General features: G+C 38.1%; 1 protein-coding gene across 5 annotated transcripts in view; it reads left to right on the top strand.

Annotated features, from left to right (window-relative positions):
- The window catches only part of LOC145987630 (L-fucose kinase-like), a 49,789-nt gene extending 33,594 nt beyond the window's left edge, over positions 1-16,195 (top strand). For 4 of the 5 annotated variants that reach the window (XM_083122059.1, XM_083122057.1, XM_083122058.1 and 1 more), the window contains 4 exons: positions 245-344; positions 1,972-2,099; positions 11,620-11,715; positions 14,668-16,195. In XM_083122059.1, coding sequence (XP_082978185.1) covers positions 245-344; positions 1,972-2,099; positions 11,620-11,715; positions 14,668-14,766 — 423 coding nt within the window. In that variant the 3' untranslated portion in view covers positions 14,767-16,195. The remainder of the gene's footprint in view (positions 1-244; positions 345-1,971; positions 2,100-11,619; positions 11,716-14,667) is intronic. The other variant, XM_083122056.1, reaches the window with a different exon arrangement.
- Positions 16,196-17,865: the final 1,670 nt, after the last annotated feature.

A 17,865-nucleotide genomic window follows, 5' to 3' on the forward strand; every position in this document is an offset into this window, starting at 1 on the left:
TTTTAACCCAAAATGTGGTCAATTTTTTCATCAAAATATTGATAATTTATTTACCACAAATATCTATCCATTCAGTGATCATTGATGAGCATAAAAGTATGCAATTTTCCACACAATTTGGGGTGACTTTTGTGAACATGAAGATAGTTTCAAATATTTCCTACTTGATAATTTTTGTTGCTGCTACCGTGACTTTGTTACAATAATAACGAGTAGCTTCAAAGTATTTGCCTTCTGTTTACAGAATGTTCTGAGAAACTGGTATGCACGTGACGAGGAAATTGTGAAGTGTTTCCAGGACCTCATGACCAATGCATCGCAAGGAACTGAAGCATTAAGAAATGGTAAATGCACTTAAACAAGTTTACTGTTCATACAGATGTTGTGCTTGATTTTAATTTCTAACCTTTACGAATTGCTAATCTCGATCATGCATTTGCCTTAGAAACATTAGTTTCCCTGCAAGAAGTGGTGTAGTGAAACCGTAGCCTCCTGACTTTAAGGGGATGAAGGTTTTCATTACCAAGTGTCATTACTGGGGGTTTCAGTTAACTGCCCCATGCTCCAAAGGAAGGCAGGGCAGGGGTTAGTCCTTCCTTGATTCTTTCCTTTCTACCAAAACCAAAGTTTTGAAAAATTCATATATTTTTTAATATTCACACAAATTTTTCTATATTCTCATGGACCAGAAATTCTCAAGAAGCTAGGGAAGATGACTAGTGTTGAAAAAAGTCTTGGAATATTAAATATGATTCTCTTGCTTGCAGCAAATATGATTTTATTTTGCATATTTGTAAATCCTAATTAGATATAACAAGTATTCATTAGTCCTAACGAAATAACCTAAAAATATGGTATTCTTGTAGCTGGAATCATTGATTTCACTGACAATATACTGTATCATGCCGTAGGCGTGAGTCGAACCTAGGACCCGGGCAGCATAAATAAATAAGCTAATCATGTTATAAAAAGGGTCCCACTGAAGCATTAAAAAAGAGCTTCTCAAAAGCTAATCACGACAGCGACCTTCAGCGACGTTGGAAAACAACCACTGACATTGCATTAGGCCGACACAGTATGAAAATCAGGAAATCAGTGTTTTTCCTCAGAAATGCCGTTGTCAATGGCCGATAGTTCGAATTTCATTTAAATAGGTCGCATGAGAAAACCTCTTTGTTAGTTGTCTTCCGTTTTCCGTCAGATGAAGTAGTTGCAAAAGAACTTTGTTTACATTGAATCCAGTTATCGCGAGAGAGCTCCATAGTTGCCATAAGTTTAGAAGGAGCGAACAAATGATCGGGAAGTTAAAGTTTATCATTTAGAATATCGGTCTGCGAAAGTACAGAGTTTGGAGCCCAGAGCTCCCTCGTCCATTTTATTACAGAGTAGGGTCACATCAAAACGAGGACCAGCGAAGAAGAGATTGCAGCAGAAGTATAGGTAAACGAACATTCCTTATGTCTTTCCTCCCCCTGCCTGTTCAGTCATGTGTAGTGTTTTTAAATAGATGTCCGTGTGTTGTTACTTGACAGGGCTAACCCCCTTGCTGCTTTAAGGTTGACGTAGCTCTTCAGAGCTACCCCCTTTCTCTTACAACATTCCTATTGCTTAGCAAGCGAGTGGCCAAAGGCTGTCATAGCTTATCTACGATCCCCTAAGGCTAAACTTGGTGTTTAGACGATAGTAGGAAAATTTTGAGAAACACTGACCTGAACACTTTTTAATTGTGTCAAAAATCCTTTTTTGTTTTTGTATTTTCACAGGCTACTTTTCTGATTGTAAAATGTAAAAGCTGTATTAAGAATTTTTTTTGAACTGTTTTTCATGCAAATTTGTAGCATAGACCTTGTGACATGCAGGCCCTTGGGCACATACCCTATTATACCCTGATATTCATGTTCTGACAAAGGAATATATGAAGATGGTGATGTGAAGGAAACACACTTATCGTTACTTCCACCTTTCTTGCAGAGGATCTTCAAATGCTGGGCCACTGCATGAATGTCTATTGGCAACAAAAGAAGCTGATTGCACCAGGATGCGAACCAGTGATTGTCAGTGAAATGATGAAGAAATTTACACCATACGTCTATGGACAGGTGAATACTTTGAAAATGTTGCTTGTATCATAATAACTCTAATATTTTTATTATCAGTCCCGCACCGTGGCTTAAGATTTCATGATTTGGACTCCGGCTATGGGATGCATGCAGGTTCGAGACTCTTGGGGAAATGTAAGAACATTTCTCCTGAGATTTCAGCCAGTGTATGGGACGGGTGTGCACCCACCATCATGACGAATTTGGGGAGTTATGAATGAGTAGCATAACCTGGTAATGGAAACCTAGAGCAAGACTGGGGGTTCGTCGTGCTGACCTCATCACCCCATATCTGGTTGAATGATCTCCCACCTCAGGCCGGCAGTTGATAGGTAGGCCTTGGCTCTCACGGGTTGTTGTTATTTTATATTTTTATTTCAATTATCGGTAGCTTTTTATTGATTTTTTTCTTTTTTGCTACAGATACAAGACACTTGTAAGTCAGTAGATAGATCCACCTTCTCGATGTACCCCTTTGCTCCCTGGAATTGAATTCACATGTTCTACCAGTATTGCAGCCTTTCCAGGTTGCACTGGTTCCATGTTTTGGAAGTGTAATACACCCACACATCAGAAGCATCTGCACCTTTTTTATGGCCCTTAACAGATGATAATCACTAAGTGCCAGATCAGGTGAGTAGAGTGGTTGTGGCACCACCTGGAACCCCTTCTGGGTCTGTGATGGCATTAGTTTCCCAGCTCGTGAATACATATTGTCATGCTGCAAGACCTCTTATTCATTTCCATGAATGCCCACCTTGTAATCAAGGGGTTCCAGTTCCGACATCCAGTGCTTCGGATCCAATGTTAAACTGCAGGTCCAGTCCCGATTTGTTTTTTTGTTCTTATGGTGAACTTAAAAAACAAACTCAAATGAAGAAAGCTTATTCTGAATTGGGCAAAGCAATCGTTGGAGGGTCGCCACATGCTCATTGTTATTGATAGTGTTGACTGTTCCCAATCAATTGATTAAGATCGTGCTCTCTCTGTCCCAAATCACCATAATCGTGCACTTACCGTGAAAACCCCTTTTTGGATGCTTTTTGCAGACATTGATGAACTGCAAGCCAGGTGTTTATCCAGAATTTTCCATTTGGGAGGTGTAAATGAAAATTTATGGTGAATAAGGGTAAATTTCAAGCCAAAATGACTATGAATTGGGCCTTTGTAAAAAAAAAAAATTGTAGGAAGTTGAGGATTATTTGGTGGTTGGGGTGGTATGGGGATAAATCACTGCTACAAGCAGCTGCCAAGACATAGGTGCCACACACCTCTCAAGCATTGTTCCAGTTGGGATTTACATTGATAAGGTGGACCTATCCATGTGCATGTCTTGTACAGCGCATTCGGTTTAGGCTGAGCTCTGGCATGCGCAAAGCAGGAAATGTTTGTTGTCTGCAGAGATGTCATGTGACTGGTAGGAGCAGTGTTGTAATTCATTTAAGTTACAATTGCACTAGACATGAAACTGGCAAAGACTATACGCTGTTATCTCATAAAAGAAAAATGCTTACGAATCTAAGCAGCCGCTGTCCTTCATGATAATGAAATTCACCAATTATTCTTCGAATAACACACGTGTCAAGTTTGTCCACATCACTTTTAAATTTCTTTCTTCTGCGTGTTTGTTAGGCATTAGTAATCCCTTCCCAGTTACTATGTAGTGATCATTTTCATTTCAAAGTACTTACTGACACATCAGTAGCTGGAGAAACATGCTTTTGTACTTGTTTCACGTTCAACGCAAGACCACTGTCAGCTTCTTTCTTCATAAACTTATGTACGTGAAGATAATTTCTCTACTGTTGACCACTTTGCTGTTTCCAATATTCTTTCCAGTCCAGTTTTCACCCCAGCTTCTGTTGAATAAAACACCCTAAGCAACACAGGTCAACAATCACCTTACTTGTGGTAACACGATCTGCCCCCTGTTCCCCTCCCCCAGGAGAGGAAGAGGAGGAGAGGGAGGATGCCTCTTTCACCGAGGGGGCTTAATCAATGGGTGTTTCATCAACAAAAAGAATCCTCTGTCATTCTTTTCCTTGAACTATCAGCTTCTCAAACTCACTCTTTTTAAAATGAAGTAAGTACCGAATGCCCCTACCAATAAGCTCTGAAGTCAGATTATGGATATAGGTAATTGTTTAAGGCGGTCAGCAACTCTGATCTCAGTGGAACTCTCGCATCGTCGCACTGCGCAGCTGGAGGTCAGAGCTCAAGCTAAATGGAATAGCCTGTATCTGTAGGAGGATAGGAAAGATCAAGTAGGGATGGGCTGATATGAAATTTTGGCTGATACTGCTAAAGTACCGTGATAAAATTTACTGATACTGATAACTAGAGCCCGGAAGTTTGGCAAAATGCCTCTTTTTATCTACTGCATATATTGATAAACTTTTTCCGGATATACGTTTTTTATATTGTTTCGAATGTTTTAGAAGTCTTTTCATTTTGCCTATGTGGGTCCCCACTGCCTATTTTTAATTATAATGCCTTTTTTGCCCTTTTCAATGAAATTTAACAATTTCTTTTAAAAAAATGTGTAGGATAAATTATTTTTCTCCCAAAAAATGTTGTTGGCATTTATTTTTCTTCCATTTATTATGTGAATAATTTTCGCCTTATTAAAGTAATATTGAACTCAGGTATGTTTCAACATTTCTGAAGAAGAAAAGTGTGAGAAAAAATGTATTTCATGCTGATTTAGGATATTGCCTTTCCGTTAACATTTTCTTGTGCATGATTGACTGATGAATACCTGTTGCAGAACACCTGCACAATTACGTCATCACGTCCAGCGTCCGTGCCAGGAGGTTATTGACAAGAAACAGCACTAATGCCCAAGGGCCTTTGCATGGATTCCAAAATCAAGTTCTCTATCTTTAGTTTAGTTCTGAACTTTGGAGGGAAAGGATCGTGTAGTTGTCATCATGGCGAAATTTAGTGTGCCATTAAGTGGTAAGTTACATGGTTACGTGTGTGAATTTGGTGAAAGCACATTTTTGACAGACGGTACTATTCTTCTCTGCAAGATATGTGAAAAAACAATCAACCATGAGAAAAAATACTTTATATCTCAGCATGTGTCAACAGCAAAACATAAATCTGCAGCTGCTAAAATGATCGGACAGAAGAAGATATCCCTAATTTCAACAGTGCGCACTTCATCCAACAGGCAATCTCAGTTTTCTCTTGAACTGTGCAAAGCTTTCATGGCAGCAGGAATACTTTTCTGGAAAGTGGAAAATAAGTCACTGAGGAAATTCCTGGAGAAATACACTAAAGAAACGGTGCCATCGGAATCTACGCTGCGGAAAACATATTTAAGCATCTGCTACGAAGAAACTCTGCAAAGAATTCATGCTGAAGTTGGCGGAAAAAAGATCTGGATTTCAATAGATGAAACTACTGATGCTAAAGGATGCTACATAGCCAACATCATCATAGGAACTATGAAACCAACATGCGGAGAATCCTCGTCATTTCTTCTCACGTCAGAACAACTAGAGAGAGCCAATGGTTCGTCAATAGCTCAGTTATTCTCAAATTCCCTACTTTTGCTCTGGCCAGATGGTGTACATCATGATGACGTGTTACTTTTTATCAGTGATGCAGCTCCCTATATGAAGAAGGCTGCCATAGCATTGAAAATTATCTTCCCGAACATGCTTCATATCACATGTGTAGCCCACGCAATGCACAGAATCGCCGAAGAAGTTAGTGTGTTGCACCCAGAAGTGGACAGGTTGATTTCGAACACCAAGAAGATATTTCTGAAATCTCCCTCTCGAACCCGAAAATTTCGGGAAGTTGTGCCTGAGCTTAGCTTACCTCCGCAACCAGTCTTGACGAGATGGGGAACCTGGATATCAGCAGCTATATATTATGCTAACAACCTTGAAATAATCAGTGAGGTGATCGATGCTCTTCTAGAAAATGAAGCGGCTTCGATTCGTGAAGTGAAAAAACTCCTGTGCTATTCAGAACTGAAGAATGAACTGTCGTTTATTTTTGCACATTATGGTGCATTGCCAGAGACAATTACAAAGCTAGAAAAAAGAGGTGAGACTCTTATAGCATCCAGGAAAATCTTTGAGGAATCTATGCAGCAGATGATGGAAGTGCCAGGAGAAAAGGGGTCAGCTGTTGCGGAAAAGTGCAAACGGGTAGCGAGTGCAAATGAGGACCTGAAACAATTGAAAACAATTTGTGATATTCTAAAAGGTGAAAATGCTGTTACCGAAATGAGTCCAGCTACATTAGGTTGTTTTATGTATGCTCCAATAACTTCTGTCGAAGTAGAAAGATCATTTTCTATTATGAAAAACATTCTCTCCGACAGACGACTATCAATGAATGTTGAGAACTTAAAAAAACACCTCGTAGTTATGTGCAATCAAGATGGAGAAAATTGAAATGCTCTTCCCAATGTAGATTTTAACATTTTGCCAGAGATTATAGATAAAAGTAAGCGACTTCCAAATGTGCCTTTTTTTTTTGTTTATTTTGTCTTTTTTTTTCATTTTTAGTGCCTATTTTCCACATTATAAATGCCTTTTTGCCTGCCTATTTTAACGAAAATAAATGCCTGAACTTCCGGGCTCTACTGATAACCAATATTTTACTGATCCAATATAAAATTTCAAACAATCCTTATAGAACCTGAATGGTTCATTGACCTCCATAATAAATGTTTGTTTCCAGGTGACTGCAGTGCAAAAGAAGTTGCATATTTAGACATTTACTTTTTTAAAAAGTAGGGCATGAAGATTATCCATAAAAATTAAAACAAAATGGCAGAATCTTGCATTAAATTATAAGATATTTATAGTATTCATACTTCAGGTTTGTGCGACTTAATTCACTTTTATATCTATTCTTTCGTATTTCTAAGAATTAAAAAGACAAAATTATTTGTTACTTACGTAAAACGAGTATCTATTTTGTACACCGACAACGTTTCGGGAACCACTGTTCCCTTCTTCAGGTCCTATATCTGAGCTATCTGAAAATTGCCATAGCCTCGTCAATTCATACTCTTGTCAGGAAAGGGAATAGGTACATTATGGTAAAGGTAAAATATTTGGAAAATGCTAAAACCTTTGCTTGACCCATGCTCACTGCTATTTGTAAAAAATAAATAATCACTATAAAACCTTCCACTAAAAAAACCGGTGCAAGTTAAAACTTTAAAAAAAAGAAAAGAAAAGATGCCCTCTTATTACACTATTCCCATGCGGTCTTCCTGTGCTTTCCCTATCGTATTCGAGAGGTTGCGGGTGTGTCGACTCTCCCCTCCCCTACTTTGCTGCCCCTGCATTTCTCCTCCTCCTTTTTACGTCATTTCAAGATCGAAACCACGTATAAATTGAGCTTTGCTTAATACGTCAGAGGTGACCTGGAATCCAATTTTCTCATATTCCCGTTTCTCCCATTTTTTGAGCATTTCAATCCATAGTTCGTCTATATTGCCATCTTCTCTGTTAAACTTATTCTCTCTATTATTTTTACCAATGTATGAGGCCTCGTAGACATTCCTCATAAGCAATTTTTCGTCTTCCCTTATTACTTTTCATACTTCTATTTGGTGTCCTTCATATATAATGTGCTCCGATAGTCCTGTCCCCTCCCTTATGTCTTTATCATGTTCCTTCCAACGTATGCCCATGCTTCTACCTGTTTGCTCTATATACTCTTTATTGCATTGACACCCCTTTCTTACCTTCCTCATTATCTTCTTTTTCCATTCCCTCTCTTTTGTAATTTGTAAAATATTTGTCCAAGGTTCTATGTGCGTTCGTCCCACATTTGATTCCGTACCCCTTTATTATTTTTTCCACGTTCTCTGACACTCCGCTAAAATATGGGATTCCTAGGTACCTAGTTTCCCCTTCCTCTTCCCTTTTGTTTTTTCTCCCTTCTTTTACATCCTTGTCCATTCTCTTATTGCTATCATCTTTCTCGCATATCCTTCGTGCTTTGCTTAAATTCTATTTTGTACACCGACAACGTTTCGGTAACCACTGTTCCCTTCTTCAGGTCCTATATCTCAGCTATCCGAAAATTACCATAGCCTCGTCAACTCATACACTCGTCAACGAAAGGAATTGGTACAACATGGTAAAGGTAAAATATTTGGAAAAATGCTCATTTTACATAAGTAATAAATAATTTTGTATTTTTAATTGTTAGAAATACGAGGGAATAGATATTTATAGATATATAGGATCAGTAACATAATCGGTAATTTTACCAATAAACCAATATACTGATATGCATATATCCGCTGATATAATAGATAAAGCCACATATTCATGATGAATAAAGGATCAAGATTTTGGTACAAAAACGGCATATTTGGAGATCAAAAGTGGTATATAAAGTGGCATTTCGGTGCTAAAATGGTGAATAAAAACCTAAATTTGATTTAAAAACTATACTTACGAGGGCCACTATTTATATTTTGAGCCTTGGCAACACTGATTGAAGTTAGGCGGGATTTGACGTTTGCACGGAATTGTCTGCTATTATTGACCATAACATACTTCAAATGTTTTGTCAATAACTTGATTTGTGTTGTTTATGTTGCCTTGGAGATTGTGCGACAACAATAAAATGGAATTAACTTGTGAACATTTTCGTGCGATGATTTTTTACGATTTTCGACGTGGATTATCAAGACAAGAGTGCATCGATCAACTTACTTCCACATTTGGCGATGAAGCCCCATCCTTTGCCACTGTGAAACGCTGGTATAACGAATTTAATCGTGGCCGCCATTCGCTCACTGACGAGATTCGCGAAGGTCGTCCAAAATCAGTTGTTGTTCAAGAAAACATTGATGCTGTGCAAAACCTAATACTGCAAGATCGTCATGTGACATACTGTGAGATTGAGGCAACCATAGGCATTAGTTCCACCAGCATATATAAAATATTACATGATCATTTAGCTGTGAGAAAGGTATGTTCTCGTTGGATCCCACACAATTTGACAAAAACTCAAAAAGACACTCGCGTCAATTGGTGCAAACAAATGCTCAAGAAATACAATCGTGGTGCTTCAAAAGACATATATAAGATTGTAACAGGTGACGATTCATGGATATATGCATATGAGCCGGAACGTAAACAGCAGTCGACTGTATGGGTGTTTCAAGATGAACCCAATCCAACAAAAGTTGTTCGTGCTCGAAGCACATCGAAACAAATGGTCGCCTGTTTTTTCTGGAAAACTGGTCATGTGGCAACTGTGCCTTTAGAGGAACGTAGAACGGTCAACTCTGAATGGTACGCAACAATTTGTTTGCCAGAAGTCTTCGGTCAAATACGGAAAACAAACAAACGCAGTCGGATCATTCTTCATCAAGACAATGCCAGCTGTCACACATCTCGTCTAACAACCGACTTTATGAACAGTCAAAAAATCGAATCGATGGATCATCCGCCGTACAGTCCTGATTTGGCACCCAATGACTTCTTCTTGTTCCCGAATGTCAAGAATAAATTGCGTGGGCAACGATTTTCGTCGGCGGAAGATGCCGTTGATGCGTTCAAAAACCATATTATGGAAGTGTGTCAAGAAGATTGGAAAAACTGCTTTGACAAATGGTTCGAACGAATGCAAAAGTGTATTGACCATAAAGGAGAATACTTCGAAAAACAATAAAGCAGTTTTCAATGCCAAATTCCTGTTTTTTCATTGTTAGGCTCAAAATATAAATAGTGACCCTCGTATTACACAAAATTAACATTTCACTTCTAATAGCACATTTATATTTGGTCTAGGAATTAATTCGTGCGGTTGTTACGCACACATTGAAGCTGTAGTTCAAACACAAAATACCTTAAGAAAAATATTGTCCATCGCGAGCCACCACTTTCGCCCATCTGTCAGGCAAGTTACGGATTCCGTGGCGAAAGAAGTCCTCATCCTTTGAAGCGATCCAGTCAGAGACCCATTTTTCGATATCTTCTGAAGAAGTGAACCGCTGTCCAATCAAATCGTTATTCATGCAATCGAACAAGTAGTAGTCCGAAGGAGCAACATCTGGTGAATACGGCGGGTGGGGTAAAACTTCCCATCCGACATTTTCTAAATAGGTTTTGACCGGTTTTGCAACATGTGGGCGAGCGTTATCATGTTGAAAAATAAGTTTATCATGTCTGTTCTCCCATTCTGGTAGTTTCCTGGCCAGAGCTTGCTTCAAACGCATTAATTGTCGTCGATAACGTTCTCCATTAATAGTTTCACCCGGTTGCAGCAGCTCATAGTACACCACACCTTTCATATCCCACCATATGCACAGCATAACCTTTGCACAGTGAATATCTCGTTTCGGTTGTGATGGACCTGGTTCACCTGGCTTCACCCAGGCCTTTTTTCGTTTTGGGTTCTCGTAATGGATCCACTTCTCATTGCCAGTAACAGTGCGATGCAAAAACCCTTTTCTTTTCTGTCTTTGAAGCAGCAATTCGCAAATGGTTTTTCGTCTTTCAACATCTCTGTCTTTCAATTCATGTGGAACCCAATGTGACATCTTTTGAATCATTCCCATGGCTTTGAGGCATTTGGAAACTGTTGTTTGATCAACGCCTAATGCTTCTGCAAGTTCTTCCTGCGTTTGACACGAATCCTGATCGAGTAATGCTCTCAATTCTTCGTCTTCAAATTTTTTTGGCTGTCCAGGTCGCTCTTGGTCTTCCAGGCCGAAATCACCACTTCTAAACCGTGGAAACCACTTCTGACACATTCGCTCAGCTAGCGCATGGTCACCATACACTTCCACCAAAATACGATGACTTTTGGTAGCACTTTTCTGCATGTTAAAGTAATGAAGCAGAACACCCTGCAAAAACACTTTATCTGGCATGAACTGCGCCATGTTCAGTTGACTACAAAATGCTGTTGTTGATGCGTCAATCAACTGCCCTATACTACGAACGATGCGCGCTGACAGGAGTTTTCAACGCATGTGTGGCTACACGGAACTGTGGGACGATACGCTCGTTACGCCGTCGCTTGTCCAGGCACACGAATTAATTCCTAGACCAAATATATTTATTAGAGTATTATGTTTATTCCTGTGTAAAGGAGTCCATTTTTGCTTCTCAAATATTTATACCAGAATTAATCAATTTTCCATGATTAACATAACCCTGAAGGTGTCGCATCAGTAAATAAAACCTAAATTTTGTGTTTAAGAGTTTATTTCACATTTTGCAGTTCATTTCATATCTTTTCGTGACAAGACATGGTAACAAAATGCCCCTCACGCCTTTCAAAATCATGAAAAATTAACATTACAATGTGTTATTTCACATTTCGTGTTTTCGTCAAGAACTAAATGTGCATGCCCCTACCGATAAGAGTATTGATTAATCTTTACCATCCTTAAGAAAAATGTGTAAACTTAAACCAATAAAGTAAGCTTCTCACACAATTACAGGTTGTAATATGCCAGTTTGTGAAGTTCAATGAATCTTTTTGTGAACTAATGGTAGTTATTTATTCCATGTAGGTTTTGGCAGGAGCTGGCGGAGGTGGATTTATGCTGCTCTTGACAAAGGAATCAAACATGACCGAGACATTGAAATCTGTATTGCATAATGTTAAAGTGAGTATAAATTCTATTTTTTTCTGTGGAGAATACTTGTATTTCACGTTATATGTGTTTTATTTGCTTTACACAGTGTGTCCATTTTCTTGCGAGGCCGAGAGATTGGGGGAAGTGTGGCAGGTAGTGCTAGCAGAGATGCTGACATTTTCGACCAGTAACGTCCGCTTATTTTTATGGACATATCTTTAGCATGCAGATATTTATATTAATATTGCAAAACAAGCACTAACCTGTGTTATAAGAGTTGTTCAAAGTGATGTCCACCTACATTCACACATTCCTGGCATCGTTTGATGAAATTTTGATCCACAAGCAAAAGTTCTTCTTCTGTTCTAAAATTTAACGTTCTAGTATCTCGTAATGTATGGGCAAGACGTCTAACCATCTCTCTACCTGGAGGTGAAATGCCAGGGAATTTCTGTGCAAATTGCCTACACACGTCTCGACACGAGTCTGTTTTCACATAAGTGACATACATAAAAAATTGTTGTTCTAATGTGAACTTTGCAGCTGGCATATCAATCGCCTCATTTATACACAACACACACAAACTGTAATTAGACAAAGAAGTAACATAGCAAGTAACCAAAAACCACACTCTTTCACACAGTACGAAATTAACACGCTCTTCGTTCAAGGTCTGTTCGTCACTCCATTCGCAGCTCTGTCCAGGACACCTGTAGTCGCAAAGGAAAAAACAACTCAAGATCGGAGCTTTCAGATGCTGGCTAGGGTATTCATTTTTATAGTTATGCATGCTGTTCCGTTCTTTCTGTCATAACAAGAAGCATTTTAAAGAGATGTGTTCTCTTTCATAGATATATCCGTATTGTGCGTGCCTGTCAGCTGTGAGATATGAGAATTCAAAGATTTGTAAAAAATAAAACTAATGGAGAAATCATTTCAAACCACTCTCGGTTAATCCTAATTACAAGATGTCCAGAATTTTTGCAAACAGTATACAAGAACAAAGACTCCTTATCGTTAGTTCCATGTATCAAAAACACTCGGACCATTATTCCGGACCAAAACTGACCTCTGCCATAGTGTGGATTCTAATCTCAAACCTGCATGTCGAACTGCTTTCCTCGAAACTAGTTGCTTTTGCATGAGGAGCTTCGAGTTTTGGTTCATCTGGGCCGAATAGAAATTGCCAGCATCAATTTGAGTTAAGAGTCCAAATTACCTATCTGATTTTGGTTCGCAGCACCAAACTAGAAGTGATAAAGCGAGGAGTGACCAGAACTCGAACTGAAATGTATTTCAGTTGCGATCCCTGCCTACAACATCCTTATAACCAATTGTTTCCACCAGGTTTTCATTCAGTGAAAGACTAAACATTCAACAATAAAGGCTTTTGTTACCACCAACAGCGATGGTAAATGATTTGCATAAAACAACGTACACCAAGGCGAAGAATTCCCCTTTACATTATTAATGTAATTATATTTATTAGTAATTTCTGTAATATGTATTAGGTATTGGGTCAGTTTGAAATGATAACATGTGTTTATAATTAAAACATAATAGTAAATAGTAGTGCTGTAAACGAATATAAGAAATATCTACTAGAATTATTGTACAGAGGTCATCCAGAAAATAAGTTCCGTTTGCCAATGATAAAACAGAAAATATATTGGATCAAAAACCTTTAATGCACACTGAAGTTCATATGTTGGACTATTTTTCCAACATAGTTGCCACCACTGTTCAGACACATATCATGAGACACCATGTTTTGTAACCCTGCATTGTAGAATGATGCCGCCTGTTTTGATAACCAAGTGGTAACAGCCTGTTGGACCACGTCGTCGTCGTCGAAGCTCTGACCACAAAGATTTCAGGTGCAAGAAGAGATGAAAGTCAGATGGCCCGAAATCTGGGATAAAGGAATGATGATAAATTGTTTCCAGTCAAAGGTCATAATGAGGTGTTGCGTTATAGCCACTGTATAGGGACGAGCATTGTCCTTAATGAAAAGAATACCCCAGTGCAACATGCCATGTCACTTGTTTTGGATTCCGCAACGTAATTTCCTCAGCATTTCGTAATAGGTTTCGGGGTGATAGTGTCACTGTGTGGTAAAAAGTCCACAAGTAAAATACCTCATCTGCCCAAAAACACTGTGCACAGGATGTTCCGAGTGGCTAGCCCCTGTTTGACTTTGGTCTTTCGTGGCAGTAATGTGCCTCCACTCCATAGACTGTTGTTTTGTTTCAGGGGCGTCATGCAACACCCATGTCTCATCCTCAAGTCACAATACGACTCAAGAAGTCATCACCCTCTTCACAGTATCTGGTAGAAAAGTGTAATGCACTCCCAGATGTTTCGTTTTGCCATCTTCTGTAGAAGAGTGTGGTACGTGTAAAAGAGTGTGGTACCCAGTGGGCACACAATTATTGAAACTTCAGGTTGTCAGACACAATTTCATGAAGCAGAGACCAGGAAATGTGTGGAGAATGCATTGAAAGTGCCGACAGTGTAAATTGTCTGTTCTCTGTAATCTTCTCTTCCACTGCAAGAACCAAGTCCTCAGACACCACAGGTGGTTGCTCACTGCATTCCTCGTTGAGCACATTGTTCAACTGTCGCACCCATCTATGTACCATTGAGGCACTCCATGATCTGTTCCCCATACCTACGATCTTTCCTCCAAATGACGTCTGTACCTTGTCAATGGGTCAAACAACTTGGCGCACATGTGCACCCTCACAATCGCAGCACAAATTGCAAACTGAACTTACTTTCTAGACATACTATATAGTTTCAAATCTATTTGTTCCAAAAACTGAAGTGGTTAGAAAGCAGTCCATGGAGAAATTTTACTAAATATTTTATTCAATTCTTGGAAATAGAAGTATATAAGTTATCTCTGGTTGCAGATACATGAACCTACATTTAAGTTTAAATACCTAAAACAGAAATGTGACCTTTATATTTTTTTTATAGGATTCATCTAAAGTTTCATTTTATGCAGTGAAGATAGACACAACTGGTTTGAGCGTGGATGTTGATGGTAGCTCATTGGAAATTCCATATTCCTGTTGAACTTGAAATATGAAATACTAGAGTTTTATTTTGAAGAACTGTTTTTGACATGGAAGTGAAATTGTTTTTATTTTCTCTCTCTCTCTCTCCAGACAGTCTGTCACAAAAAAATAGCACCACTCTTAAAAATTGCATGATTTTTGTCCACCCTGTATGCGATATTGCTCTTGTCCGGTTCACATAGAGATTGTTTTCTCTATCATCCAGTTGACGGAAGAGCACATAATTCATAGCAGAGCACAAATGCTGTGGTGCTATTTTTTTGTGACAAACTGTGTATATAATATATATATATTGATCTATTTTTGTAATATGATTAACCACCATGTTATTTGTTACATTTATATGGTTGGTACAAAGTTACCTTACATAAGTGAAATAACAAGTTCATCCTTGTTATCTCACCTGAGAAAGGCTGTTTGAAACAGTGAAAATACTGTGTTCAAGAAATTGTTGCAAAACCAAAATATTAAATTGTATGAAAATTAATCTTTTATATTTAATAAGCAGAATAGTTTACAAAATATACTTTTGCCTCACTGGTAACAGAATATGTTCAAAAAATAAAAACTTTACATTACAAAGCAGGAATGTATTTTATGGTTATTTATTTTTATCTGCAACTTTTATTTTGCAATAATGCTAATAAATAATAAGGTTTAGCACAAAAATACAAGGGCATGTGATATATATGTACAGTATACACACATTACATTCACAGTGCTTTTTTTTAAAGAATTCTTCATATCAGATTTTCTGCGATGACAAAAATGAAAATCATGCAAAGTTAATCATTACAGCTACTAAAAGTTACTGTTGTGTATCCATTTCTGATTGTATGTTTCTTAACTCAAATGATTATTAAATTTTATTGTAAATGATGAAATAACTGCCTTTGCATGCTGCCAGAGGAAAACAGTACTGTTGCATGTGGGGGAAGGGTGGATTGGGAAGAGGAGGGTTTGTATGTGTTCAGGGATATGTAAAATTAGGGGAATCTGTCAATATATATTGTGCTCCTGTGACCAGGCAGGTTAAATGCGTTTTAAGAGAATATGTAATATACACAAAATGTAAAATTTGGGATTGGGTTGTAAGTATATTCAGTTTTACGACTTGAAATTACAACACACATCATTACTGGTGAAACATTATTATGCAAATCAGTTTTTATTTTCATTTTTTAAGTAATTGGGATCAGACTGCTTAATCGATACAGGTGATTGTTCAGGAAAACAACAGATGTACAGATTTTTAAGTAAATTTTCGAATATTTTTAATGACTTGAGATTTATTTAAATGACTTGTATTTTTCTACTACCAATAAAAGCCATTTATTAATTTTGTAATTATTTTGTAATGAAAAATCCAGATATGATATTGACAAAATCATAATTGGTAATTTGTAAAAGGCTCGGTTTGGCAAATAAACATGGTTATATTTTAATTATTTATTGTATTTTATTTATCTACATCATAATGAACCTTCCAGTCAAGGGGTAACATCCAAATGTCAACCTCACTTCCATGCAGATTTTTTTTTCAGGTGGAGCTGGAATTGTAAAGGTGGATAGTACATATACCCTGTCCCAGTTTATCTCTGGAGCAGGCGAGTGAAAACAAGTGTCTGCGCATGTAGTGACGTGAGACGGCTCCACCAATGAACATGCAAGAGGGAACTGGATTATGTAGAGGGGAAAAAACGACTGCAGTTACCAGCCTTCACAGCAGCATGCCCACTTGATTTCCTCCCCTTCTCTGACGCTATGCACTGCCTTGCTTCAGAGATAACTGGAACAGGGTGTAGCTGCTTTTGGGGGGCGGCATACACAATATGATATTTGGTATATTTAGAACTTTCCATTCAAAAATGGTAATTTTGGGCTCATTTGAAAGGGGGTTGCATTTACCACTCTGTTTTTACCCCCAAGTTCTTTATTGCTTTTATTTGAGCTTATTCTAAAAATTTTATATGAGGATGTAGCCCCAATAGCACCCCCTCTGTGTATGCCAGTGCTTCTACGTACTGCCATGGACTTCCTTTGCAGACTAATTATGGGTAAACTTTCCGTATCCGGAAAACTGATTTCTTATAATTTACAGGAGAAATTACTTACCGAATGCAGTTTCTTTAGGCTTGTGGAAGTTCGGCGAAGTGTTTTCTCGCATCGTTCATTGAATTTACCGGCAAATCATGTATTTTTCGATATAAATGTGTGACTGATGCACGATAGCTGTTGCATCCATTACCGAAGGGAAAAAGAAACTAACAAAACTTACTTCATACGTCGAGAATATAGGTTATTTCCTTGAATAAAGAGAAATGCCACCTTCAGCAATGTTTCTCAATGCAGAATACGTAAGTAGGAATATGGAAAGTGACATAAATAGCGAGTTTCAGGAATTTTCCAGATACGGAAAGTTTACCCTAATTATGTTCTGACGCCTGAACCTGCAACCAGGATAATCCTATCTGGGGCTCGTGTTTTGTGCTGTCTCTATGTGTTTGTCATTGCCCTTTCATCTATTTCACCTTATCACCACTCATCCTCATCTTCACAATTACCAAATGCCACAGAAAGGTGAAGTATAATAAATCATATTGTATCATCCTCCTTTGTAAGTTCGCCCTCATTCATATGGTATGTTGTGCCTACATTTTTTTGCTAATTTATATGGTGTCTGGTTTGGTGTTTTACAGTATGATACTTAGTGTTCTCTGGTTGCTGAATGAAGCTTGTTTCCTAAGTAAGAAATTTGAACCAATACTGTTTATCTTTTCTGGTAACTCTGAGAGGTATAGTATGCATGTTGTCTCTTATGAGTCAGTCTTTGTATCTTGCTGTTTGTCTCTGCTGTTGATATGGCTCTGCTAGGATTTGAGGATGTGCACTGGGTAATAATACCCAGAAGAAAATTTCTTCTTAAGTGTGAATTTTAATTCTTTCAAAGCATGTAAGTAATAATACCCTCAATGCTCAATAATAATCTTTTAAGGTCCTCATTAAAATCTACTTCCGATATTGTTCAGGACTAACTTGCTTTGCATAAACAATGAAAAGATCCAAAACTTGGAACTTACGTATAATAGTAATAATC

The sequence above is a fragment of the Lepisma saccharinum genome, chromosome 5, assembly GCF_977018435.1.
Source record: "Lepisma saccharinum chromosome 5, izLepSacc3.1, whole genome shotgun sequence".
Classification (NCBI taxonomy): domain Eukaryota; kingdom Metazoa; phylum Arthropoda; class Insecta; order Zygentoma; family Lepismatidae; genus Lepisma; species Lepisma saccharinum.